The sequence below is a fragment of the Euleptes europaea genome, chromosome 19, assembly GCF_029931775.1.
Source record: "Euleptes europaea isolate rEulEur1 chromosome 19, rEulEur1.hap1, whole genome shotgun sequence".
NCBI classification, from domain to species: domain Eukaryota; kingdom Metazoa; phylum Chordata; class Lepidosauria; order Squamata; family Sphaerodactylidae; genus Euleptes; species Euleptes europaea.
The window spans coordinates 10,530,197-10,555,985 of record NC_079330.1 but is presented as its reverse complement, the minus strand read 5'-3'; the positions used below and the strand labels follow the sequence as shown (position 1 = coordinate 10,555,985).

Below are 25,789 nucleotides of genomic sequence, written 5' to 3'. Positions count from 1 at the left end.
AGGTCATGAGCAGAGCTTTTGACGGCAGTACTGCAGCTTACCACTCTGTACCATGGGGCTCCATACCAAGCTTTAATTCTCGAGGAATCGGGTCATGTTATACCTGGTTTCCTCTCTCTCACGATGCCTTTTTACAAAAGACAGACAGATGAAGGGAAGGGAAGGGATTCTCCCCTTTCCGAGGGCTTCCAGAGAAGAGAAGAGAAGAGAAGAGAAGAGAAGAGAAGAGAAGAGAAGAGAAGAGAAGAGAAGAGAAGAGAAAAGAAGAGAAGAGAAGAGAAGAGAAGAGATTCTCCCCTCTCCAAGGGCTTCAAGAGGAGAGGAGAGGAGAGGAGAGGAGAGGAGAGGAGAGGAGAGGAGAGGAGAGGAGAGGAGAGGGGAAGGGAAGGGAAGGGATTCTCCCCTCTCCAAGGGCTTCCTGAAAAGTAACTGCATGTTCTGTCCCAGATTCAGATTTCTGCACTAACACAGCAGCTGGCACCTTACCTGGTGGACAAAATCGACAACACCTACGGATGGTCTGATTGTAGTACTCGGTCAGATCCTGGCACCTGCCTGGCTGCTCGGGGCTGTACGGCAGCGAAGAGGCCTGCAGAAATCAGAGGAAAAGACTTGTTAACCCCAAGTGTGATCAAAGCTCTTTCGTTATTTCTTGTTGCAATGAGGAAAACGATGGCAATAAATCTCTAGCTTCCTGTGTGTGTTTTCTCTCTCTCCAGGACTTCCTCTTCCCTTGGAAAGACCAAGATAACAGAAGAACCTAAGAGGAGCCCTTCTGAATCAGACCAGAGTTCAACCTGCTCGTCCAGCATCCTATTTCACACAGGAGCCGACCAGTTGCCCTAGATAGGGTTGCCAGGCCCCTCTTCGCCACTGGTGGGAGGTTTTTGGGGTGGAGCCTAAGAAGGGAGGGGTTTGCGGAGGGGAGGGACATCAATGCCATAGAGTCCAATTGGCAAAGCAGCCATTTTCTCCAGGGGAACTGATCTATATTGGCTGGAGATCAGTTGTAATAGCAGGAGATCTCTAGCTAGTACCTGGAGGCTGGCAACCCTAGCCCTAGAGGAGGGGTCCCCATAGCATTGCCAAGTCCCTCTTCACCACCAGTGGGAGGTTTTTGGGCTGAGCCTGAGGAGGGCTGGGTTTGGGGAGTGGAGGGACTTCAATGCCCTAGAGTCCAATTGCCCAAGCGGCCATTTCTCCAGGTGATCTGATCTCTATCGGCTGGAGATCAGTTGTAATAGTGGGAGATTTCCAGCTACTACCTGGAGGTTGTGTTCCCTACCTTCTGCCGTTTTAGACGGAAGGTTTCAACATCTGCCTATGGAGCAATGGTGTTGCCCCTGTCCGGCCAACGCAGTCAAATCAAACACACATGTAATGCTGCACTGTGCATTTTATGATGAAATCAGAACAAATACTATTTCCCCCTTTTAACATGGTTAACCATGTTAACCATCTGAATTTTTTGGGTGTGTGTCTGTACAGTTAGCCCTGGTCAACTATTGCTTAGAATCATAGAGCTGGAAGGGACCACCAGGGTCATCTAGTCCAACCCCTTGCCCAATGCAGGAAACTCACAACTATCTCTCCCCTACACCCCCAGTGACCCCTACTCCATGCCCAGAAGATTGCCAAGATGCCCTCCCTCTCATGAACTGCCTAAGGTCATAGAATCAGCATTGCTGACAGATGGCCATCTAGCCTCTGCTTAAAAACCTCCAGGGAAGGAGAGCTTACCACCTCCCGAGGAAGCCTGTTCCACTGGGGAACCGCTCTAACAGTTAGAAAATTCTTCCTAATGTCTAAAGAGAAACTCTTTTGATTTAATTTCAACCTGTTGGTTCTTGTCTGACCTTCTGGGGCCACAGAAAACAACTCAGCACCCTCCTCTCTATGACAGCCCTTCAAGTACTTGAAGATGGTTATCATATCCCCTCTCAGTCTTCTCCCCTTCAGGCTAAACATACCCAGCTCCTTCAACCTTTCCTCACAGGAGGATAAGGAGGCAGCCGTATCCCATGCAATGACAAAATTCTGCTTTTTACCTACTAAGAAGAGAAACGTACTCACAAGTAAGGAGGTGCATTAATGGTCTTAGATACACAGTGCAAACTTATATTGTAGCAGAGGCTCACAGAATTTACTTACGATAGTCATATAGCTACTCTTAGCTTATATATTCAATTAGGGTTTTTAGTTTCTTTCTGATTTTATACAACTTTCCTCCTTTTTTTATAACTGCTGACTGTAATTTGTACGTAAGCTGGTCTTTGCTGTAATAATAAAGACCCAAAGCAAGCCATCCCAGTAAGTCTCCCGATCTGAACAAAGTTCTTATTCAGAAATGACGGTTCCAGAACACAGCGGCAGGCATGCCAGCGGAGGTGGCGGCAGGAAGAGATCGCTCGCCAAGATGTCGAGAAACCTCATTAGCACCGCCAGGCTGGTTCTCTATCGGCTTGCAGTGATCACAGTCTGGGCTTTGGAGAACTCTAAAGCAGGAACAAAGCGAGGCCGAACCTGGAGCTTAGAAATATCCTGCCTCCGTTCTTTACCGCAAATCTCCCAGCGATCCCATTGTGTCGCCTCTGGGCAGGAAAGATAAACATCAGATACCTCAACCCCAGCAAATACCTTTTAAGTTGCTTATTTGATCCGCCTTTCAGAACAGAGATGGGGGAAATAGGAAGCCTCCCTTGATATTCAACAATAACACATTGAAACATCTTTGCTGACCTTTCTTGGAAATGTTTATTTGGGGGCGGGGGGGGACTGGGAACCGTAGAAGTGACGTGCATAGTTAAATTGTGGAACTCCCTGCCCTAGGATGTGGTGATGGCTGCCAACATGGAAGGCTTTAAGAGGGGAGTGGACATGTTCATGGAGGAAGAAGAAGGAAAGAGTTGGTTTTTATATACCGACTTTCTCCACCACTTAAGGAATAATCAAACCGGCTGACAATCAACTTCCCTTCCCCTCCTCACAACAGACACCCTGTGAGGTAGGTGGGGCTGAGAGAGCTCTAATAGAGCTGTGACTAGTCCAAGGTCACCCAGCCGGCTCCGTGTGTAGGAGCGGGGAAACAAATCCAGTTCACCAGATTAGAGTCCACCGCTCCAAACCACCACTCTTAGCCACTACACCACACTGGCTCTCTATCCTTGGTTACTAGTCAAAATGAATATTAGTCATGATGCACACCTATTCTCTCCAGTCTCAAAGGAGGATGCCTATGATATTAAGTGCTGTGGAACACAGGCAGGATGGTGCTGCTGCAGCCGTCTTGTTTGGGGGCTTCCTAGAGGCCCCTGGTTGGCCACTGTGTGAACAGACTGATGGACTTGATGGGCCTGGGTCTCTGATCCAGCATGGCTTTCCTTATGTTCTTAGGCGCAGTTCCGTCGAAGGCATGTTTGCTCCGAAGTTAAGTACCACTCTGTTCAGTAGGGCTTATTCCAAGGGAAGTTTGCATAGGATTGCCACCTTAGTGATTGCGTTATCACAAAAAAGAGGAGGAAGAGGAAGAAGAAGAGTTGGTTTTGAGATGCCAACTTTCTCTCCCGCTTAAGGGAGACTCAAACCCGCTTACAATCGCCTTCCCTTCCCCTCCCCACAACAGACACCCTGTGGGGTAGGTGGGGCTGAGAGAGTGTGACTTGCCCAAGGTCACCCAGCTGGCTTTGTGTGTAGGAGTTGGGGAAACAAATCCAGTTCCCCAGATTTGCCTCCGCCGCTCACGTGGAGGAGTAGGGAAATCAAACCCGGTACTCCAGATCAGAGTCCACCGCTCCAAACCACCGCTCTTAGCCACTACACCACGCTGCCTCTCTGGTGAAAAGTGGCGGGGAGTCCACTGTAGCCCACAGCCCAGCAGAAGGCTCATCACTGATCTAGAAATGTTTGATCTCTCGATTCCCATGGGGAATGAGAGATTATCCGGGAGGCAGGGCCGGCTCCAGGTTCGGGGTGGCTGTGGCGGACACTGCCCAGGGACCCCGCCTGCCCACCAACGGAGCCCAACTCATATCCTCTTTCCACCCACACAGCTGCATGCCCCCACCTGCCCGTGCCTCCAGTTCCAGCGTAAAATGAGCACCTGTATTCAAATGAGCATTTAGGCATAACCTGATTATAACTTTCGCCGTTATCTTCAAAGCGGCAGTTAAATCACGAACTACTGATAGAGTAATGGTCTTATCTTCCCCAGACAGCAGACAGAATGAGTTATGGGGAAGAGAAGGGATCTAAACTAAAAACAGGCTGGCAGAGGATGACAGGCGGAGCAGCCCGGCTTTTTATCCGCCGGCTTATCAGAGGCAAGCTTTTAATCAGAGATCTGTGGTTACAGATCGCCGCCTATCTCTAAAGCTCGGCTATTCTATCTCCCGTCTTATCTTCTCCCCTTTGACCTCCTCCCGAAATCCTCCTCCCCTTTGACGACCCTAAACTTCAGCAAGGTGGCCCCATAAGTCTGTTGCAGCCAACACCCCCCCAAGAAGTCTTTTGATGCTTTCATAATTGAAGAAGAGTTGGTTTTTATAGGCTGACTTCCTCTACCTTTTAAGGAGAATCAAACTGGCTTACAATCTCCTTCCCTTCCTCTCCCCACAACAGACACCCTGTGAGGTAGGTGGGGCTGAGAGAGTTCAGAGAGAACTGTGACTAGCCTTATACTGGACCCTTGGTCCATCAAAGTCAGCATTGTCTACTCAGACCAGCAGTGGCTCTCCAGGGTCTCAGGCAGGGGCTTTCTCATCACCTACTTGCCTAGTCCCTTGAACTGGAGATGTCGCGGATTGAACCTGGTCCTTCTGCATGCCAAGCAGATGCTCTACCACTGAGCCATGGCCCTACTTCATGGCTCTCCAGGGTCTCAGGCAGGGGTCTTTCACATCACCTACTTGCCTAGTCCCTTTAGCTGGAGATGCCAAGGATTGAACCTGGGACCTTCTGCATGCCAAGTAGATGCTCTACTACTGAGCCACAGCCCCTCCCCACCCCTGGTTAGGATTGACTACCCAGATGGGCAGCAGCTGTTCAGGGTCTCAGGCAGAGGTCTTTCACATCCCCTACCACCTGTTGGGCGACCTCGGGCCAGTCGCAGTTCTCTCCGAACTCCCTCAGCCCAACCTACCTCACAGTCTGTTGTGGGGAAGGGAAAGCAATTGTCAGCCACTCTGAGACTCCTTAAAGGTAGAGAAAAAAAGTGGAGTATAACAACCAACTTCTCTTCTTTATTAAAAAAAAAAGGGTTAAAATCTGTTTTACTGAGGGCTGTGCTTTTTGAAAGATATTTTTGAAGTTAGAGTAGGCTGCAGGTTTTCTCCGCAGGCATGGGGTGGAAACGCATGGTCGCTTCAGCCTCCTTTATTCCCTGTTGCAGCCAGATTCAGCCAGGATTGAATGCACGTTCAGCGAAACGCATGCATCTGATCCTAGCTGAATCCTGGTTTGATTCCCCACTCCTCCACACGAGCGGTGGAGGCTAATCTGGTGAACTGGATTTGTTTCCCCACTCCTGCGCATGAAGCCAGCTGGGTGACCTTGAGCTAGTCACAACTCTCTTCAAGCTCTCTCAGCCCCACCTACCTCACAGGGTGTCTATTGTGGGGAGGGGAAGGGAAGGTGATTGTAAGCCGGCTTGATTCTCCCTTAAATGGTAGAGAAAGTCAGCATATAAAAACCAACTCTTCTTCTTCATTATCTGCCTATGTATGGCATCCCCTGCTTAGCTTCCAAGAACTGACGAGATCAGGCCAGCCTGGGCAATCCAGGTCAGGGCATATATATTATAGATACATACTTAAAAGTAAGCAAACAATTTGCACCGGAAAGGCAGCAGAGCAAGACAAAACCACAGCGCTCGCAAATGTGAGCCGGCTGCTTTTCCGAACAAGAAGCCCTTAGCGAAGCTACACGTCTGAGGAAGGAGAACAAATTCCGCTGCCGAGCAAAAATATTTTTAGGTTGCACCTCATTGCGGTTTCCCGCTGATCGAGAACCTCGACTGCAGTTGGCTGAAGTCAATCTCAATGAGCCGAAGCGAAGGAAGAAAACACCACCCTGCCAAATTATTTAATGACTTGATTTAATCACTCGGTTCAAACACCGAGGGAAATAAGACAGACCACATTTTAAAAAAAGATATCCTGTGGGCAACGTTTTTCCAGCGAGGGCTTATCTCATCTGCCGCAGCCTCTTATCGTACGGAGCCCAACAAATGTGATTTCTTCTGACATTCTCTGGACGTATTTTGGAGAAGCGGGAAGAAAGCACATTCGCCTCTTTCCGGTCAAGTATCAAGAGACTTTGGCGCACTGGGTTTCCAGCTAAGAAGCCTGGTGCCTATGGACCCGGATGTATTCCAGCGAGCCATTTCCAGCTTTATGCACAAACTAGGTAAAGCATAGCTTCGAGTGTGAGATCATTAGAGGCCTCTAAACTGTTTTTTGCTGTCAAGTCACAGTTGGCTTATGGTGACCCCGTAGGGTTTTCAAGGCAAGAGATGAAGAGAGGCGGTTTGCCATTGCCTGCCTCTGTGTCACACCGTTGGTATCCTTGGAGGTCTCCCATCCAAATACTAGCCAGAGTCGAGCTTTTACTTAAAGGCTTATGTTCCTACACCGGAGAGATAAATACCCACCTTCCATAATCCAATGGACTGCGGACCTTACAACCTTATCAACATTTGAACATACAGACAACAATTGTGTAGGGGCCTATTTTTAGATCTCTGGAAACCTTCTATGGATGATTAAGTGTAGATGTGCTACCACTATTGTTTAATTTTCTTTCTGCTTGATGTTTGTAATTATTAAAGCAAAATTCTGCGTAGCAGCCCTGGACTTCCTTGGTGGTCTCCCATCCAAGTACTAACCAGGGCTGATCCAGCTTAGCTTCCCAAAAGCGATGAGATCAGGCTAGCCTGGGATATCCAGGTCAGGGCTCCTGCTAAAAAAAAACCTTAAGTTACCTATGGATTTTCAGTGTCACTATGGGGCCTCTTACCCTCTATAAACCTGAGGATTTCACCATGTCTCCATCCAGCCCTGGCCACTTCAGAGGTCCTCATGCAAAACTGCCTCAGTGTGCTTTCATCCTAAGTGTGGTGTAGTGGATAAGAGCAGCAGACTCTAATCTGGAGAACTGGGTTTGATTCCCCACTCCTCCACATGAAGCTGAAGTGCCCCAAATAAAGGTATTTTACCTATGGCATTATAGACTGCCCCTGTGTACATAAACAGGTGCAGGTTTCCCCCTTTTAGACGTGACACCCATGTAGATAAACGCGTGTCAAGAACCGCCCCCCCTTCCTCTCTCTTTCTTGCTTTTCACTCAGTCTGCATAAGCACTTACATATATTCCTTAATCTGCAACATTGCCAAACACAGCTGGTTTCCTCTACTTTGCTAACGTGTTATCTATGACAAGGACCTTCGTGTCCCAGCAAAAGACTTTGCTTTGCAGAATTACTTGTTGATCTCAGTTGCCAAGAATGGCATCCATGGGAACAGCAGGATTGTATCGTATTGAAATCCATTGTTAGAAATGTATAAAGCTTGATGCTTGGAGAACGGCAAGTGTGATTCTCTCTCTTGCTTCTGGCTGGAGAGATTTTGATCCCAGCTTTGTACTGTTAAACTGGTATACCATTAAATTGCATAGCTGTAAAGTAATTTCCTGATCTCCAGCGCGTTATCCTTGATCAGATATACCTGGGGTAACGGGTTTTTTTAGGCACAACAAAGCCTGCTGGGTGACCTTGGGCCAGTCACAGTTCTCTCCGAACTCTCTCAGCCCCACCTATCTCACAAGGTGTCTGTTGTGGGGAGGGAACGGGAAGGTGATTGTAAGCCGCTTTGAGACTCCTTAAAGGTAGAGAAAAAGCAAAGTATAAAAACCAACTCTTCTTCTTCTTCTTCTTCTCCCAGTGGAGGCCATAACACCCCACCAGCCCTTATTAACCAAATTAAACCCATAAGCTGCAAAGGCGGTGTGAGTCCGCCCCACCCAATATCCTGTCTGCAAGTGCAGCACACCTCAGAGTTGTAAAGGAAGAACAAGCTAAACCCAAGACGTTGAGGGGAAGGGGTGGAAAGAAAAAGTCACACTTGTTATGGTGTGGAAGCCACAGTGACAAAGCCACCCACTCTCTGACGTCAGAACCTGCCACCGTGGAAAAAAACAATAATACAGGAACAGTGTTTTCTACACCGTGGTGTTCACGGTGGGATCTGTGCAAAAGGGGAACTTGGTTGCAGCAATTTGACTTGAAAAAGAACTCCCCGACGTGAACCAAAGATGAAGCAATAACCCCAAAGCCTGATCTAAACTATGAAGTGGTAGAGTCCTGCAGCGGAAGAACAGACTGTACCGCTCAGGCTGGGGGTGGGGGGTAAGAAATCAGATTTTTAAACCCCTGCACTTAAAAAAAGAATAATGCTAGTAGAGCAAAGAACGCATGAACACATGAAGCTGCCTTATACTGAATCAGACCCTGGGTCCATCAAAGTCAGTATTGTCTACTCAGACCGGCAGCGGTTCTCCAGGGTCTCAGGCAGAGGTCTTTCACATCACCTACTTTCCTAGACCCTTTAACTGGAGATGCCGAGGATTGAACTTGGGACCTTCTGCATGTCAAGCAGATGATCTGCCACTGAGCCACAGCATTCTCCATATGACCCTAGTTTTAAAATTTATTTTTATTTATTTTAGATACTTATAACCCAGTTTCTCTCCAACAGCTTACAACATTGTTCTCACCTCCTCCTTTTTGATCTTCACAGCAACAACCTTGTGAGGTAGGCTAGGCTGGCCCATGGGGGAGCGGGGATTCAAACTTGGTTCTCCTAGATCCTAGCCTGACCTTCTTAACTACACTGGCTCTCTCCAGTTGGTTAGGGGTTGGTTTTTGGGGGTTTTTTTTGGTTAAGTGAGGAAGAATATTCCAAAATGGCCTTGTCCACGGGCATTTTGAAGTGGTACAGTCCCTTCCACTGCCGCAAGACTGTACCACTGTATTCTTCTGCCTGTGTAGACTATGGCACAGAGAGTCACAAAGACGATGACATAAAGAGCTGCTGAACACAAAGACTGAGCACGACCTTTAGAACCAGCTACAGAATATGACTAATGGTGACACCATGCAGTTACTCAAAGAGGAATTATGGACCCCCTGGGCCCAAATGTCACTCTGGCGGGGAAATCCCACACAAAGGCCAGTTTCTCCAGCAAGTCTCCTTCTTTAGTGCCCAGCCCGGGAACCCACTTTAAGTCAGACGAAAGACAGCACTTCTTCGCACAACACGCCATTCAGTTCCAAAATTCATTGTCACAAGACCACGGCGACCGTGGAGCCTCTTTGGAATACGGTGTGCGGTTCTTATTATCCCTCCACACACACACACACACACACACTCAAAGGATACCAGAAAACGAAGACGACGAAGAAGAAGAAGAATGATAAAGTTGGAAGGGACCACCAGGGTCATCTAGTCCAACCCCCTGCACAATGCAGGAAATTCACAACTACCTCTCCCACACACACCCAGTGCCCAGAAGATGGCCAAGATGCCCTCCCTCTCATCATCTGCCTAAGGTCACAGAATCAGCATTGCTGACAGATGGCCATCTAACCTCTGCTTAAAAACCTCCAGGGAAGGAGAGCTCACCACCTCCCGAGGAAGCCTGTTCCACTGAGGAACCACTCTGGAAGAAGGAGGAGGAGGAGGAGGAGGAGGAGGAGGAGGAGGAGGAGGAGGAGGAGGAGGAGAAAATGAAGAAGAGTTGGTTTTTAGATGTCGACTTTCTCTACCACTTAAGGAAGAATCAAACCGGCTTACAATCTCCTTCCCTTCCCTTCCCCTCCCCACAACACACATCCTGTGGGGTAGGTGGGGCTGAGAGAACTGTGACTAGCCCAAGGTCACCCAGCGGGCTGTGTGTGTAGCAGCGGGGAAACAAATCCAGTTCGCCAGATTAGCCTCCGCCGCTCATGTGGAGGAGCGGGGAATCAAACCCGTTCTCCAGATCAGAGTCCACTGCTCCAAATGGGAGCAGTTAGAGTGCAAGACTGGGATCTTGGAGACCAGAGTTCAAATCCCTGCTCCGCCATGGAAGCTCACTGGGTGATCTTGAGCCAACCACTCTCAGCCTGACCGACCCCCACGGCTGTTCTGCTGATAAAACGGAGGAGCAAAGGACGATGTTGAAATTCGCTTCGGGTCCCCGCTGGGGAGAAAAGGGGGAGCGTAAATATCTAAATAAACGAATAAAGGCTGTTGTAAACATTACAAGAAGATTATGTGTGTCCAGGAGGCCCCTGGAACACTGAAAGCACAATGCAAAGTATTACTAAAGAAAACAGGATGGAAAGGCATTTATCAACCACGGTGCTTTGTTTTGGTTTTAAAAACTACATATTTGGAATGCACACAATTCAAATCAATGTGCTTTGCCCTCAGATTTGTAATCAATAAGCTGGGTATCATGCACTTATAACAGCAAACATTTATCTTTAAACATTTAACTTTAAAATCACCCTTAATGCTCCTTGTCCCCTCCGGCTGCTTCATACAGTTAAATGGTTCATGTAGTTTAGGGTTGCCAGGTTCCGCTTGACCATCAAAGGGGGAGGCGAAGGTGGCCAGATCCAGTTTGGCAAACTCCTGAAGATTTGTGGATGGAGCCTGGGGAGGACAGGGACCCCAGCGGGGTACAACGCCAGAGGCGATTTATTCATGGAAGGTTTTGCCTTGGAGTTGCCACTCTTTAGATGCACTTTCCCCCCCATTCATATTCTCAAAACTCAACAATAAGCCCCCATGCAGAGTTTTGAGAATTCAGATGGGGGAAATGTGCATCTATAGAGTGGCAACTCCAAGGCAAAACCTTCCATGAATAAATTGCCACAAAGCCCACCCTCCAAAGCACCCCTTTTCTCTGGGGGAACTGATCTCTGTCGTCTGGAGATGAGGTGTAATTCCAGGGGATCCCCAGGTCCCACCTGGAGGCTGGCATCCTTCGTGTAGTTTGACCCAAACGCTCTAAAGCAGGTGAGGCTGAATCTTTAGAAAGATGTAAGATCCAAGCCGGATGTCTATTGCTCAGTACTTAGGAGATGTGCAAAGAGTTCTCTGAAATGTCAATATCTAGGTACCGAAATCCTCCCCTGAATTCCTACGGAGAAAGAAAGAAAGAAAGAAAGAAAGAAAGAAAGAAAGAAAGAAAGAAAGAAAGAAAGAAAGAAAGAAAGAAAGAAAGAAAGAAAGAAAGAAAGAAAGAAAGAAAGAAAGAAAGAACCTACAAACCAAGCTTAATTCCCTCATCTCGTGTATCGGACCAAATCTATGATGCCGCTAGCGGGTGATCTTCGGAGGCCACAGCTGTTTGCGGCTTGTTTGGTTTGCCGTCTATGACTCAACTTTGCGTACAGTAATTTCACAGCTTCGGGGCGGCCGTTCCAAAACACAGCAAAAGACGGTAAACGTGAGAGTCACACTTAGGCGAGGGATCTGACTCATGCTTCCTGTAACACATGGGCCGGCCAAATCCCGGTTCCAGGCGGTACGTGCGGGGGCGGCCGAGGGGGTAAAGGCCACGGGGAGCAGAGGTCCTGGGACTTCTGCTCAGCAATAAGGAGAGGGAGGGAGGGAGAGAGGGAGGGAGTACACAACTAGCTAAAGAAAGCAAACTTTAATTTAAAAGGGGAAAGTTCACGAAGTAGCAGGGCATGGCTGCAGTGTGCACATGAACACATGAAGCTGCCTTATATTGAAACAGACCCTTGGTCCATCGAAGTCAGTATTGTCTACTCAGACCGGCAGCGGCTCTCCAGGGTCTTTCACATCACCTCCTTGCCTGGTCCCTTTAACTGGAGCTGCCGGGGATTGAACCTGGGACCTTCTGCATGCCAAGCAGAGGCTCTACCACTGAGCCACAGCCCAGTGTGGGCGAGGGGAGGGGAGGGGAGGTTTGAAGATGCTTTGCTTGCTAATGGTCCCCGCGCATGCGCAGCCCACAGAGTGGAGCGCTCTGAAGACCTTTTCGCTAAAATGAGAAAATTACAAAAAAAATTCCCCCCCAACAAAAAAGCCACACTTTGAAAACTCAAAGGAGTCTCCTGGCACTGTAAAGAGAGCCAGTGTGGCGTCGTGGTTAAGAGTGTCAGACGAATATCTGGAAGATCCAGGTTCAAATCCCAACTCGTGCCATGGAAGCTTGCTGGGTGACCAGTACCTCAATCTCAGCCTAACCTGCCTCACAGGGTTGTTGCGAAGATAAAATGGAGAAGAGAAGGATGTAAGCCGCTTTGGGTCCCCACTGGGGAGAAAGGCAGGGTACAAATGAATAAAATAAAATAAAAATCGGCTGTCTTGAGAGGTCATATACAAATTTTCAAAATAAATAATTGTCATTATGGTGTCACTGGTTAGCAAAGAACAGGGATGTGTCTTGCTTCACCCAAGCCCCGCAAAGAGCCTGACATGGACCTAACAATACAATAAAGTAACTTCTACTAGCTGTCTCCATCCATAAATTTTGTCACGGGTCGGTGTGATACACACCCGGAAACACTTAGAATTTTACAAAAGATGCTTGGGTGAGCAAGCTACCATGCTTAAAGACCTATGATTGGTGCTATACCTTGCATCCGACCACTCAAGATATGATGGTTTTCTAATTTCTGGATTCGAGTTAATTCATGCCATCATATTCCCTATTACTATGTGTGGGTGTGAAAGCTGGACAATGAAGAGAGCTGATAGGAAGAAAGTAGATTCCTTTGAAATGTGGTGTTGGAGGAGAGCAGAAGGTCCCCTGCTTGCAGGCCAACCAGGGACCAGGAATGCAACAAAGCTAGCCAGATCCATCAGGTGGGTGGGGGAAAAGAAGGAGCCAGAGATGGGGGGGGGGGATTCAGAGATGGTTGCGGAGGGGGATGGGATTTCCCCCGTGATCAAGTGCTGGGGGAGCTGAGAAACTGGACTACTGACTGGGAGGTCCCTAGTTCAAATCTCGCCTCAGCCCTTCATTCACTCCCTCCGCCCCAAACCTGCCACAAGGGGTGAAACGAAGGTCCTATCATACAGGGCTGTCGTAAAGATTACAAGAAGATTATCAGTGTCCAAGAGGCCCCTGGAACACTGGAAGCACAATGCAAAGTATTACTAAAGAAAACAGGATGGAAAGGCGTTTATCAACACTGTGCTTTGTTTTGGTTTTAAAAACTACATATTTGGAGCGCGCACAATTCAAATCAATGTGCTTTGCCCTCAGATTTGTAATCAATAAGCTGTGTATCATGCACTTATAACAGCAAACATTTAACTTTCAAGTAGCCACTGCAACTAGGGTCACTCTGTATTAGATACCGTTTTTAAAAAATAGCATTTTATTATTGTATTTAAACTTACAAATATAAGACATACAAAATGAGACAAAACACACATCCTAACTACATAACACATAACATAATGCCAAATGTGCCTTACTTTATCCTAGGTTGACCATCTAATCAAACAATTTTATTTTCTACCACCTTTTCACCATTACTTCTTATGTTCTTCTATAATGAATGTTTAAGATTAACCATTAAACTAATATTTGAATCTGCATTACAGTAGAAAGATTCTTATTAAACCATGCCTAATTTTCTTCAATGTCTGTGTTAAACTATCAGTATTGTTTCTCCAAAATATTACTACCTATATTACTTATTATGTAATGTATCAGATATCTTGATCAGACATTCCATATATAATACAAACCTTGCTATTCTCCTTGCTATTTATGCTGTTTTCTTGTGGTCACGCCAACTACTTCGGGGCTTTGCTTTTGACTCTGCTTGCATTTTCCGTCCGTCAGAGGCGTGCCTCGCTCTCCCCGTACGTTTCCGCGCATTTCCCCCGCGTTTTATGGATGCTGGCTAAACACGATTCCAGAAACAGCGGGCAAAACACGCGGGGGGAGCGAGGTGACCTCTGATGGCCAGAAAATGCAAGCAGAGTCAAAGCCAAGCCCGGAACTAGTCGGCAGGGTGTCCGTGGGGAAACAGCCAGGCATCAATGGCCAGAGTTTGAATTCCAAAGGGGAAACCCCAAGCGATCTGGGTCAAAGGTTCCCGTCGGGGACAAACTGCATCTTTTCCCTTCCATGACAACCATCAGGTCTAGAAGTTTACAAATAATTTTGCCCATGCATGCATTTTGCTATGCGCCAGTTCAGCAAGTGGCGGGCTGTAGCCCCCAGTGGCAGATGGGATTCACGTGGACCTGCACCGTAAAACTCTTGTCCTACGTTGAGCATTCTTGTGGGCAGTTATCCCGTGACATAAGGCTGACATGCTTTTTTTAAAACTTCCCTGACACAGAAATGCTCCCAGTGTAGAATATTCATAATGCCTGATTTGGCTGTCAGGCAGAGTGGGAAGGACTGGGGTTACCTCCTGATCTGTCCAGCACCTTCAGATTAAAGAAGGTGGGGTGAACTTTTTCGGAGAGGGTATTCTACAAAGGTTGGGAGGCTCTTCTCTCTGGCACTCTGGTTTGGTTGTCTTACTGGGGTCCATGAAACCAATCGCAAACATTACTTGCTTTGCAGTTCTAGTGTCTCCCCATGCGCACCAACAGTTGAACAAGCCCCGTGAAGGCCAAAAGGAAACCTCAGTTCTTCCAACTTTTTCACCATTGGATGAGGAGGAAGCCTCCAGGGACATGGGGGACTCCATTAGCATCTCAAAGGAACTCCCATTGCTGACAGCTAAAAAGGGTGGGCAGCATCTTTGAAAGGCTGAACTTGGTTAATGCCAAACTTGATCACCTGAATCTCCTGATTGCTAGATTTACCAGCAGGAATTTGGAAATGACAGGATACTCAGAGCATGCGATCCCTGAGCATTTCACAGGTTTAGCTCAGGATGAGACACCGAAACTTCAGATGGATGCGAGGATTGCTATAACAAATTCTCCCCCAGGGGGAAACAGGGGGGACAAATTAACCGCTCCAATTGATATGGCTACCACATAAGATCAGCCTAACCATCTATGGAACATTACTCGTAAATAATCTAGAATAGTAATCACACCTCAGGATTTATCCCGTGTTTATTTTCAAAGATGCTCTTTTCTTCTAGCAGATGTTCCTGGATCGCTTTACCAAGGAGGAGACCTCCAGGTGCTGTGTGGAGATTTTCAGAATATAAGCTTTCAACTCTGGAAAGCATATATCTTGAAAAATATGTTGGTCTCTAAGGTGTTACTGGACGGGTACATGGCTTTTACTGCTGTGTCTCATAATTTGTGATCCCAAAATCTAGACTGCTCTCACAATAACTTTGCCGTAGGCACTTTACTGTTTTCATAGCTGCTCACACGGTCCTTTAATTATTATTTTTTAATTCTTAGTCCTGTTGCAACGTTGATGGGCTGTCATCATGACTACGTTTTGCATGATTACATTTTCCCCTCTCTCTTTCTTTGTAATCCACTTTGAGACTCTGTGGGCTGCAAATAACCTAGCAAGAATCCTTTTCGACAATTAGCTCCAGGGCACAGTTCGTAGCACAGGATAATCACTAATTTACATACATGAAGTGCCCGTTAAGTCACAGCTGACTTTTGGAGACCCCAGCCAAGGGGCTTTTGAGGCAAGCGAGAAGCAGAGGGGGTTCGCCATGGCCTTCCTCTGCAGAGCCTCCCTTGGTGGTTCCCCCATCCAAGTACTGACCCTACTCGGCTTCCGAGAACCTTTGAGACCGGGCTGCACGATGCTGCCTTCTAATCACTGGTTTGGATTAATTTTTTTAAAGAACCTGCACAAATTCAGGGAGGAGGGAAGGAGGAAGGGCCATGGCTCAGTGGGAGAGCCTCAGCTTGGCATGCAGAACGTCCCAGGTTCAATCCCCGGCATCTCCAGTTAAAGGGACTAGGCGAGTGGGTGATGGGAAAGACCCCTGCCTGAGACCCTGGGGGGCCACTGCCAGTCTGAGTAGATAATACTGACTTGGATGGACCAAGGGTCTGTTTCAGCATAAGGCAGCTTCATGTGTTATGTGTGTTCATGTGTTCTAGAGTGATATGTAAAGCACAGGAAGGTTGAAATATGATTATAAATTGACCTTTGTGTTTGTATGGCCATCGACTGATTCTGAAACCAGTGGAAGGACATTAAGGAGATCTGTTCTCTTTTCTTATGTCAGAAATCTGCTACCCTCTAGGGCTGGATTTGCATCAACCACAGGCCCTTCTACCTCCATATGTGAAAAACCCGGTTTAAGCGAAGCTGTACAAGTTTCCTGAATAAATTGACAGCAGGAGAAAGAAAAAAGACTCCCGTGTTACTACGGACGACTGCCCCGTCAACAGGTATGAACCAAGATAACCCAGTGGAACCTCCATGTTCAGAGGCAGTTTACCTCTGGAGAGGAAAGTCATCCCCCTCAGACTCCATTTCTTGTTCCGAGAGGCACCCTGCCAGCCGCCCTGGGAAATTACAAGCCAGGTAGCAGCTAGGGCGATGGACTAACAGTAATCAGACTTCTCTGGCTAACCACGGGCCTCGACTTAACCTACCTCACAGGGCTGTTGTGAGAAAGGAATGGGAACCGTACGCCCGGCCGAGAGCTCCTAAGAAGAAGGGGGCAAGGTAAAGTGGAAATAAATCCCCCGCCATGTAGAGATGCCAGCCTTCAGGTGGGAGCAGGGGGTCCCAAGGAATTGCAGTTCAGCTCCAGACTACAGAGATCAGCTCCCCTGGAGAAAATGGATGTTTTGGAGGGGGGACTGTCTGGCACTGGACACATGAACTGCCATATACTTAATCGGACCCTGGATCCATCAAAGTCAGTACCGGCAGCGGCTCTCCAGGGTCTCAGACGGGGGTCTTTCCCATCACCTACTCACCTAGTCCCTTTAACTGGAGATGCCAGGGATTGAACCTGGGACCTTCTCCCCTCCCCAAACCCCACCCTCCCCAGGCCAAGCAGATGCTCTACCTCTGAGCCACAGACCCTCCCCATGCTGGGGTCTCTCCCTTCTTGGGATGCCAGCCTCCTGGTGGGACCTGGGGATCCCTTGGGATTATAGCTCATCTTCAGATTACACAGATCAGTTTCCCTGGAGAAAAGGGGCGCTTTGGAGGGGGGGGCCCTCCATGGCATTGTACCATGTTGGGGTCTCTCCCTTCTAGGGATGCCAGCCTCCAGGTGGGACCTGGGGATCCCCCGGAACCACAGCAGGTGACAAAGAGAAAATGGATTCTTTGGAGGGGGGACTCTGTACCCCACTGAGGTCCCTGCCCTCCCCGGGCTCCATCCCCCAACCTCCAGGAGTTTCCCAACCTGGACCCTGCAACCCTACCACCCCACACATCGGTGGCCGGGGGTGGGGGGTGGGGGGAACTGGCAACTCTTCCCTTGTTTTGATGCTGCCCACCCGCTTTAAAAAAATCTCCCTAAAGCAGTGTCCTGCCCTGACCTGGATGGCCCAGGCTAGCCTGATCTTGTCAGATCTCAGAAGCGAAGCAGGGTCAGCCCTGGTTAGTATTTGGATGGGAGACCACCAAGGAACACACATGGCTACTGGGGAATTACACCATTTTAAGGGGGGCGATGAAGACGTTGAAATAGTTGAAGATTTTCTATTCCTTGGCTCCCTCATCAACCAAAAGAACCCAGAAATCAAAAGGAGGTTGAGACTGAGAAGAGCAGCCATGAAGGAGCTAGAAAATATTCTTAAGGGTAAAGATGTGTCACTGGTGACCAATATCAACGTAATTCATACCTGGATGGCCCAGGCTAGCCTGATCTCGTCAGATCTCAGAAGCGAAGCAGGGTCAGCCCTGGTCAGTATTGGGATGGGAGACCACCAAGGAAGACCAGGGTTGCTGTGCAGAGGAAGGCACTGGCAAACCACCTCTGATAGTCCCTTGCCACGAAAACCCCCAAAAAGGGGTCGCCATAAGTCGGCTGCGACTTGACGGCACTTTACACACACACACAAAGCCGTGTCCAAACCTTGAGCCCCCTTCCCCTGAACCGACCACCAAGGAAGACCAGGGCTGCTGTGCAGAGGAAGGCACCGGCAAGCCACCTCTGTTAGTCTCTTGCCATGAAAACCCCAAAAAGGGGTCGTCATATGTCAGCTGTGACTTGATGGCACTTTACACACATACACAAAGCCGTGTCCAAACCTTGAGCCCCCTTCCCCTGATCCGACCACCAAGGAAGACCAGGGCTGCTGTGCAGAGGAAGGCACCGGCAAGCCACCTCTGTTAGTCCCTTGCCACGAAAACCCCCAAAAGGGGTCATCATATGTCAGCTGTGACTTGATGGCACTTTACACACACACACAAAGCCGTGTCCAAACCTTGAGCCCCCTTCCCCTTGAACCGACCACCAAGGAAGACCAGGGCTGCTGTGCAGAGGAAGGCACTGGCAAGCCACCTCTGTTAGTCTCTTGCCATGAAAACCCCCAAAAGGGGTCGTCATATGTCAGCTGTGACTTGATGGCACTTTACACACACACACAAAACCGTGTCCAAACCTTGAGCCCCCTTCCCCTTGAACCGACCACCAAGGAAGACCAGGGCTGCTGTGCAGAGGAAGGCACCGGCAAGCCACCTCTGTTAGTCTTTTGCCATGAAAACCCCAAAAAGGGGTCGTCATATGTCAGCTGTGACTTGATGGCACTTTACACACACACACAAAGCCGTGTCCAAACCTTGAGCCCCCTTCCCCTTCCCTCTTCCACTCCCAGGGGAGGGGGCATCCCCCCCAAGGGTCCGCTCCCTCTGCCCACGGGGGCCCCGCGGGGAAGGGGGCTGCCGGGAGCGAGCCCCCCGCCGCCCCCCGGCGGCTCCCCTGCCCGGCGGCGCTCTCGCTCGCTCACCCACCTGCGCCGGCGGCAGCAGCAAGCCGAGCAGCGCCGAGCACAGCAGCTCCGCGGAGCAGCGGCGGCGCCCCCCGGCCATCGCGGCGTCCGGGCGCGGAAAGCGAAAGCGGCCGCCTCCGGGCCGGAGTCGAGGCAGAAGGGGCGGGGAGGGGAAGGGGAAGGCGCTCGGCCCGCTGGGGAAGCGGGGCGGGACCCTGAGCATGGGCAGAGGGCTCCGCTGGGAAGGTGGCGGGGCTGGGCTGGGCTCGCCATCCTCCAGGTACTAGCTGGAGATCTCCGGCTGGGGCTGTGGGGAGGGGCGGTGGCTCAGTTCGCAGAGCGCCCGCTTGGCACGCAGAAGGGCCCCGGTTCAATCCCCGGCATCTCCAGTTAAAGGGACTGGGCAAGTAGGTGATGGGAAAGACCCCTCCCTGGAGAGCCATGGAGAGGGGCCTGGCACGCAGAAGGTCCCTGGTTCAATCCCCGGCATCTCCACTTCGAGGGACCAGGCAAGTCGGTGATGTGAAAGACCTCTGCCCGAGAGCCATGGAGAGGGGCCTTGGCTCAGTGGGAGAGCCTCTGCTTGGCACTCAGAAGGTCGCAGGTTCAATCCATCTCCAGTTAAAGGGACTAGGGAAGGAGATGATGGGAAAGACCTCTACCGGAGTCCCTGGAGAGCCATGAAGTGGGACCACTGCTTAATGGTAGAGCATCTGCTTGGCATGCAGGAAGTCCCCGGCATCTCCAGTTAAAGGTGATGTGAAAGACTTCAGCTGGGGAAGCAGAGCATGGCTGAGCATGGGCAGAGGGCTCCACTGGGAAGGTGGCGGGGCTAGGTTCGCTGTGGGGAGGGGCGGTGGCTCAAGTTTGTAGAGCACCCGCTTGGCACGCAGAAGGTCCCAGGTTCAATCCCTGGCATCTCCTGTTAAATGGGACAGGTGAGTAGGTGATGTGAAAGACCTCTACCTGAGACTCTGGAGAGCCACTGAGAGGGCTCAGTGGTAGAGCCTTTGCTTGGCATGCAGAAGGTCGCAGGTTCGTTCAATCCCCGGCATCTCCAGTTAAAGGGACAAGTAGGGCGATGTGAAAGATCTCTGCTGGGAAGGTCGCAGGGCTAGGGTTGCCATCCTCCAGGAACTAACTGGAGATCTCCTGCTATGGCTGTGGCTCAGTTTGTAGAGCATCCTCCAGTGCAGAAGGTTCCAGGTTCAATCCCCGGCATCTCTAGTTAAAGGGACTGGCCAAGTAGGTGATGTGAAAGACCCCTACCTGAGACCCTGGAGAGCCGCTGCTGGTCAGAGTAAACAATACTGACTTTGATGGACCAAGGGTCTGATTCAGTATAAGGCAGCTTCATGTGTTAATTTCAGGGCAGACCATTGGCCCATGGAGCTCAGGGTGCCTACTCTCAGGAGCAGCAGGTACTCAAACAGAGACAATGCTTGCTCCTCTTTAAGAGGAGATAGGATTGAACTGGCTCCTTCACACCTGAAGTTCAGAGTGTGACTTTTTTTGGCTTTCTGCAAGCGGCATTGCAAAAACCTTCCCGGCAGGGTAGAGACAAGCTCTTCTTGCCTTAGGGGTCAGGCTAAGTTTGCTGCTATAGGGAAACCCAACAGAGAAAGGAGGAAGGAAAAAAAGAGAAGAAGGAGGGAAGGGGAGGGGAAATTCAAATATTTGGTCTAATGTTTACACAGAAGCACAGTGCCCAGGCAAAATGAGAGGTTCCAGCTGCAAGACAGCACCCTGACTTGAACTCAGAAGTTAAAAGGGAAGGGGAGTTAAAAGACCCCCTTCCCTCTCTGTCACGGCTCTATCCTGGAAGCAGTTTTTAACATGAAACGTGACCGCCGATCTGCAATGTAACGAGCAGTTGGAGGGTTGCCAACCTCCAGGTACAAGCTGGAGATCTGCTATTACAAATTGAACTCCAGCCAATAGAGATCAGTTCACCTGGAGAAAATGGCTGCTTCGGCAATTGGACTCTATGGCCTTGAAGCACCTCCCCTCCCCAAACCCTGCCCTCTTCAGGCTCCCCCTAAAAAACCTGCTGCCGGTGGCAAAGAGGGACCTGGCAACCCTAAGTTGAACTGATCTCTATCGGCTGGAGATCACATGAACACATGAAGCTGCCTCCTACTGAATCAGACCCTCGTCCATCAAATCATAGGTCTTTCACATCACCTACTCACCTAGTCCCTTTAACTGAAGATGCCGGGGATTGAACCTGGGACCTTCTGCATGCCAAGCAGATGCTCTACCACTGAGCCACGGCCCCTCCCCTATATTCTGAATTTATTTAAAATATTTTGAATTTATTTAAAATATTTACACCCCACCTTGAGTTTGCGAAAACAAAATGATGACAGTCGCAAGAATCTGTCAAGGAGGAGCAGAATAAAAATGTCTCTCTGGCACTTTGGTTTCTTTTCTAGCGCCCAGAGAGGAGCAGGCGTCCAACAGGATGACTGATTTTCCCTCCTCCGTTTTATCCCCCCAACAATCCTGCGAGGTAGGAGAGTGTGTGACTGGCCTGCAGTCATCCAGTAGAGTTCCCTGGCACCACAGGGATTTGAATGCAGGCCTCCCAGATCTCCGTCTAACATGCTGACCACAACATAGAATCATAGAATAATAGAATTGGACCACCAGGGTCATCTAGTCCAACCCCCTGCACAATGCAGGAAATACAAAACTACCTCCCCCCTCACGCCTCCAGTGACCCGTACTCCATGCCCAGAAGATGGCCAAGATGCCCTCCCTCTCTGCTTAAGGTCATGGAATCAGCATTGCTGACAGATGGCCATCTAGCCTCTGCTTAAAAACTTCCAGGGAAGGAGAGCTCACCACCTCCCGAGGAAGTCTGTTCCACTGAGGAACCGCTCTAACTGTTAGAAAATTCTTCCTAATGTCTAGACGGAAACTCTTTTGATTTAATTTCAACCCATTGGTTCTAGCCCAACCTTCTGGGGCCACAGAAAACAACTCGGCACCCTCCTCTATATGACAGCCCTTCAAGTACTTAAAGATGGTTATCATATCCCCTCTCAGTCTTCTCCTCTTCAGGCTAAACATACCGAGCTCCTTCAACCTTTCTTCATAGGATTTGGTCTCCAGGCCCCTCACCATCTTGGTTGCCCTCCTCTGGCCACGTTCCAGCTTGTCTACATCCTTCTTAAATTGCGGTGCCCCAAACTGAACACAGTACTCTAGGTGAGGTCTAACCAGAGCAGAAAAAAGTGATACCAACACTTCAGGCCTGAATGAAGCGAGCCGACTAGGGTTGCCAACCTCCAGGTACTAGCTGGAGATCCCCCGCTATTACAACCGATCTCCCACGGATAGAGATCAGTTCACCTGGAGAAAATGGCCGCTTTGGCCACTGGACTACATGGCGTGGAAGTCCCTCCCCTCCCTTCCTTAGTCTCCGCCCCAAAAATCTCCAGGTATTTCCCAACCCGGAGCTGGCAACCCTAGAGCCGGCCCATGTCGCCTGCATCCAGGACAAGCAGGCTTCTTTCAAGTGATTTTCAAACGCAGTGTCTGCCGAGGCACCACAGGGGATTTGCATTTTTTAAAATGCTCAAAATAACAACACAGCCAAGCCATGAACGATGGCAGGCCTTTGGCGGTTAATTCAGAAGCATCTGGGACCCGTTCCCTAGCCCGGACTTCTCCTTTGACTTGCATGTTTGCAGAATAACTGCTCGCCACTTGCACGCTTCTCCAAATGTGCTTCCTCAAACGGAAATTGCCCAAGAGGAGATGGGGAAGGAAACGACGCTGACGAAATCATGCCAGCCATCGCCGGACTGTGCAGTAAACGTGCTTAGGAGCCACCGAGGACATCTTTCTGCCCTGTTGCAAGAGAATGGTATTTTCCCAGAAGTCGAGCGGCAGGGATTTGTCAAGTGATTTTCCGCACACCCACCCAGCCGGTGTGTTTGTTAGATGTGTAGAATACAGTTCCACAAGCGTTGCAGGAACCGATTGGCTTGTGACAATATCTTCGGAGACCAAAAGCAATACTCGGTTCAAGGGAATGAAAATTGTAATAAATTAAGTACCCCTAAACGTTTTGCCCCGTGGCTCAGAGTGGTCAGCTGCAGTACTGCAGTCCAAGCTCTGCTCACTACCTGAGTTCGATCCTGACGGAAGTTGGTTTCAGGTAGCCGGCTCAGGGTCGACTCAGCCTTCCATCCTTCCGAGGTCGGTCAAATGAGTATCCAGCTTGCTGGGGGTAAAGGGAAGATGACTGGGGAAGGCATTGGCAAACCACCCCGTAAACATAGTCTGCCTAGTAAACGTCGGGATATGACGTCACCCCATGGGTCAGTAATGACCTAGTGCTTGCACAGGGGATCTTTACCTTTACCTTTTTTACACGTATTGCACGAGGTTCCTCAGGGGGATCTATTTTCTGCTCAAGCTTAAAACTATTATGTTGCATTTCTTGCATGGGATGCTTGAGCAAAGAATAGACCCAACTGTGTATTGTGTAATGGATGAAGAGACCCATTTGGTAAGTTTTAAGTAGAATTTGTTATGACTATACCAATAAAGATATTGAATTTGAAGAGACCCCCGCCCCAGAGGCTAGGGAAGGATTCTCCAGTTTAAAGCACTTAGAGTGTCTTCTCCCATCTCGCCACAAGATGGCATGGTGGTCTCACCTGAGCGGGCTGATTGGCAGGTAAACCCGACTGAGTACTTTCAAGAGGGCAATCCTGTGTTGTGCCTCAGTGCCTCCCCCAGGGGCCCCTCCCATCTTGAAATGGGAGATGGTCCCAGTGTGCCCTGAAGCATCACAAAGGCCTTTCAGGGTGACACTCCATTTCAGAAAGAGATTGGATAGTACATTAGTACATAAGAACATAAGAAAAGCCCTGCTGGATCAGGCCAAGGTCCATCAAGTCCAGCAGTCTGTTCACACAGTGGCCAACCAGGTACCTCCAGGAAGCCCACAAACAAGACGACTGCAGCAGCACCATCCTGCCTGTGTTCCACAGCACCCAAGATAATAGGCCTGCTCCTCTGATACTGGAGAGAACAGATATGCATCATTCATGACTAGTATCCATTTTGACTAGTAGCCATGAATAGCCCTCTCCTCCATGAACATGTCCACACCCTTCTTAAAGCCTTCCAAGTTGGTAGTAATAAGAAGAGCCCTGCTGGATCAGACCAAAGGCCCATCAAGTCCAGCTGTCTGTTCACACAGTGGCCAACCAGGGGCCTCTAGCAAGCCCACACAGAAGTTGTCCTGCTTGTGTTCCTCAGCACCTAATATAACAGGCATGCTCCTCCGATGCTGGAGAGAATAGGTATGCCTCATACATGAACACATGAAGCTGCCTTTTACTGAATGAGACCCATGGTCCATCAAAATCAGTATTGTCTACTCAGTCCGGCAGCGGCTCTCCAGGACCTCAGGCAGAGGTTTTTCACATGACCTACTTGCCTTGTCCCTTTAACTGGAGATGCTAGGGATTGAACATGGGACCTTCTGCATGCCAAGCAGATGCTCTACCACTGAGCTACGGCCTCTCCCCAAACTAGTATAATAACTAGTATTGATTTGTACTAGTAGCCATGGATAACCTGTTAGCCAAAATGCTCGGTTATGAATATTTATATGGGGAAATTAACAAATCAATAACCGGCAAGGGGCATAACCTCAAGATCTAACCTTTGTTTGGAACGGAGTCCATTCCAAGATTCACACAAGAGGCAGAAACAATGGTTTATTTTAAGAAGTTTATTTTGAAATATGTGCACAAACAATCCAATAACACATATACAACACACACTCAGAATCTAGGAAATAAAGATAGGAGTATAGAGACGTTCGTCAACGCGGCCTGTCACCCTTTGAATAGGGAAAATACTGCACCTGGTCCTGTAGCGGAGATGTCCTGAGTTCCGTGTGGCTAGCAAGAAAAGAGTAGTGGGGGAAGGGATTCCCGGGGCTTGACCAGCAAGTCGGGGGAGTATATTGGCTGGGCTGCGCAAAACCCAAAGTGGCAGCAAGTATAGGAGGGGTAAAAAGAAAACTCGCTTATGGCTGAAAACTACCCCAGTTATACTCTTTTGGGGATGGGGGATGATGGGCTTACCCCCTCATGGTTCCCACGGCAAACAAAGGCAGACAATGGCATTAGCGATCAGCTACTGGGGTGGGGCAATATGTGATTTAGACAGGCTAACTAGAACCTATGGACTTTGCGTGTCTAGTTGTTCCTTGCAAAATGGCATCTGCTGGATACTGGGACGGGATTGCAGGGAAATGGATTCCCTCTGGTGCACTCAGAGGGGTTGTCCTGCCCGTGAATCCTTGGTGCCTGTTTCGCAGGTTACGGCATTTCCCTTTGCGTTTAGGGCTTGCTGCATGTCTGGAACGGTGGCAACATGTGTTGCTGTGGTGGCCAGGTAACTTAGTTCAGGAGAGGGCCACTGTCAGGCTTCAAGCCCTCCCCTCCATGAACATGTCCCCTCCCCTCTTCAAGCCTTCCATGTTGGCAGCCATCACTACATCCTGGGGCAGGGAGTAACACAAATGGATACTTGTTCACAGCTGCGGCATGTTCTTCATTTTATGGTTGCCAGCTTCCAGGTGGGGTCTGGAGATCTCTCAGAATTTCAACTGATCTCAAACTACAGGGGTCAGTTCCCTTGGAGCAAATGGCAGATTGGAAGGACAGACTCTATGGCATTATACCATGCTGAGTTCCCTCCCGAATCCCTGCCCTCCCCAAACTGTACCCCCAAATCTCCAAGAATTGCCCAACCCAGAGTTGGCAACCCTATGAGATTCGTAGCCCGATAATAGGATTGAAGAAAGGAACATGTTGGGTGAGGGGGGAATGTATGCCAAGGCCCAACCTGAAAAAGAAACTAATTATAAAATTGGACTTTGA

The 25,789-nt window shown here is 49.3% G+C and overlaps 1 protein-coding gene across 1 annotated transcript in view; it reads right to left on the bottom strand.

Moving 5' to 3' along the window:
- The window catches only part of TNFRSF1B (TNF receptor superfamily member 1B), a 34,107-nt gene extending 15,135 nt beyond the window's left edge, over positions 1–18,972 (bottom strand). The window contains exons 1-2 of the mRNA XM_056865542.1: positions 18,895–18,972; positions 487–589 (exon numbers count right to left, since the gene is read on the bottom strand). Of these exons, the coding sequence (XP_056721520.1) occupies positions 487–589; positions 18,895–18,972 (181 nt within the window). The remainder of the gene's footprint in view (positions 1–486; positions 590–18,894) is intronic.
- Between the last annotated feature and the right edge of the window lie 6,817 nt (positions 18,973–25,789).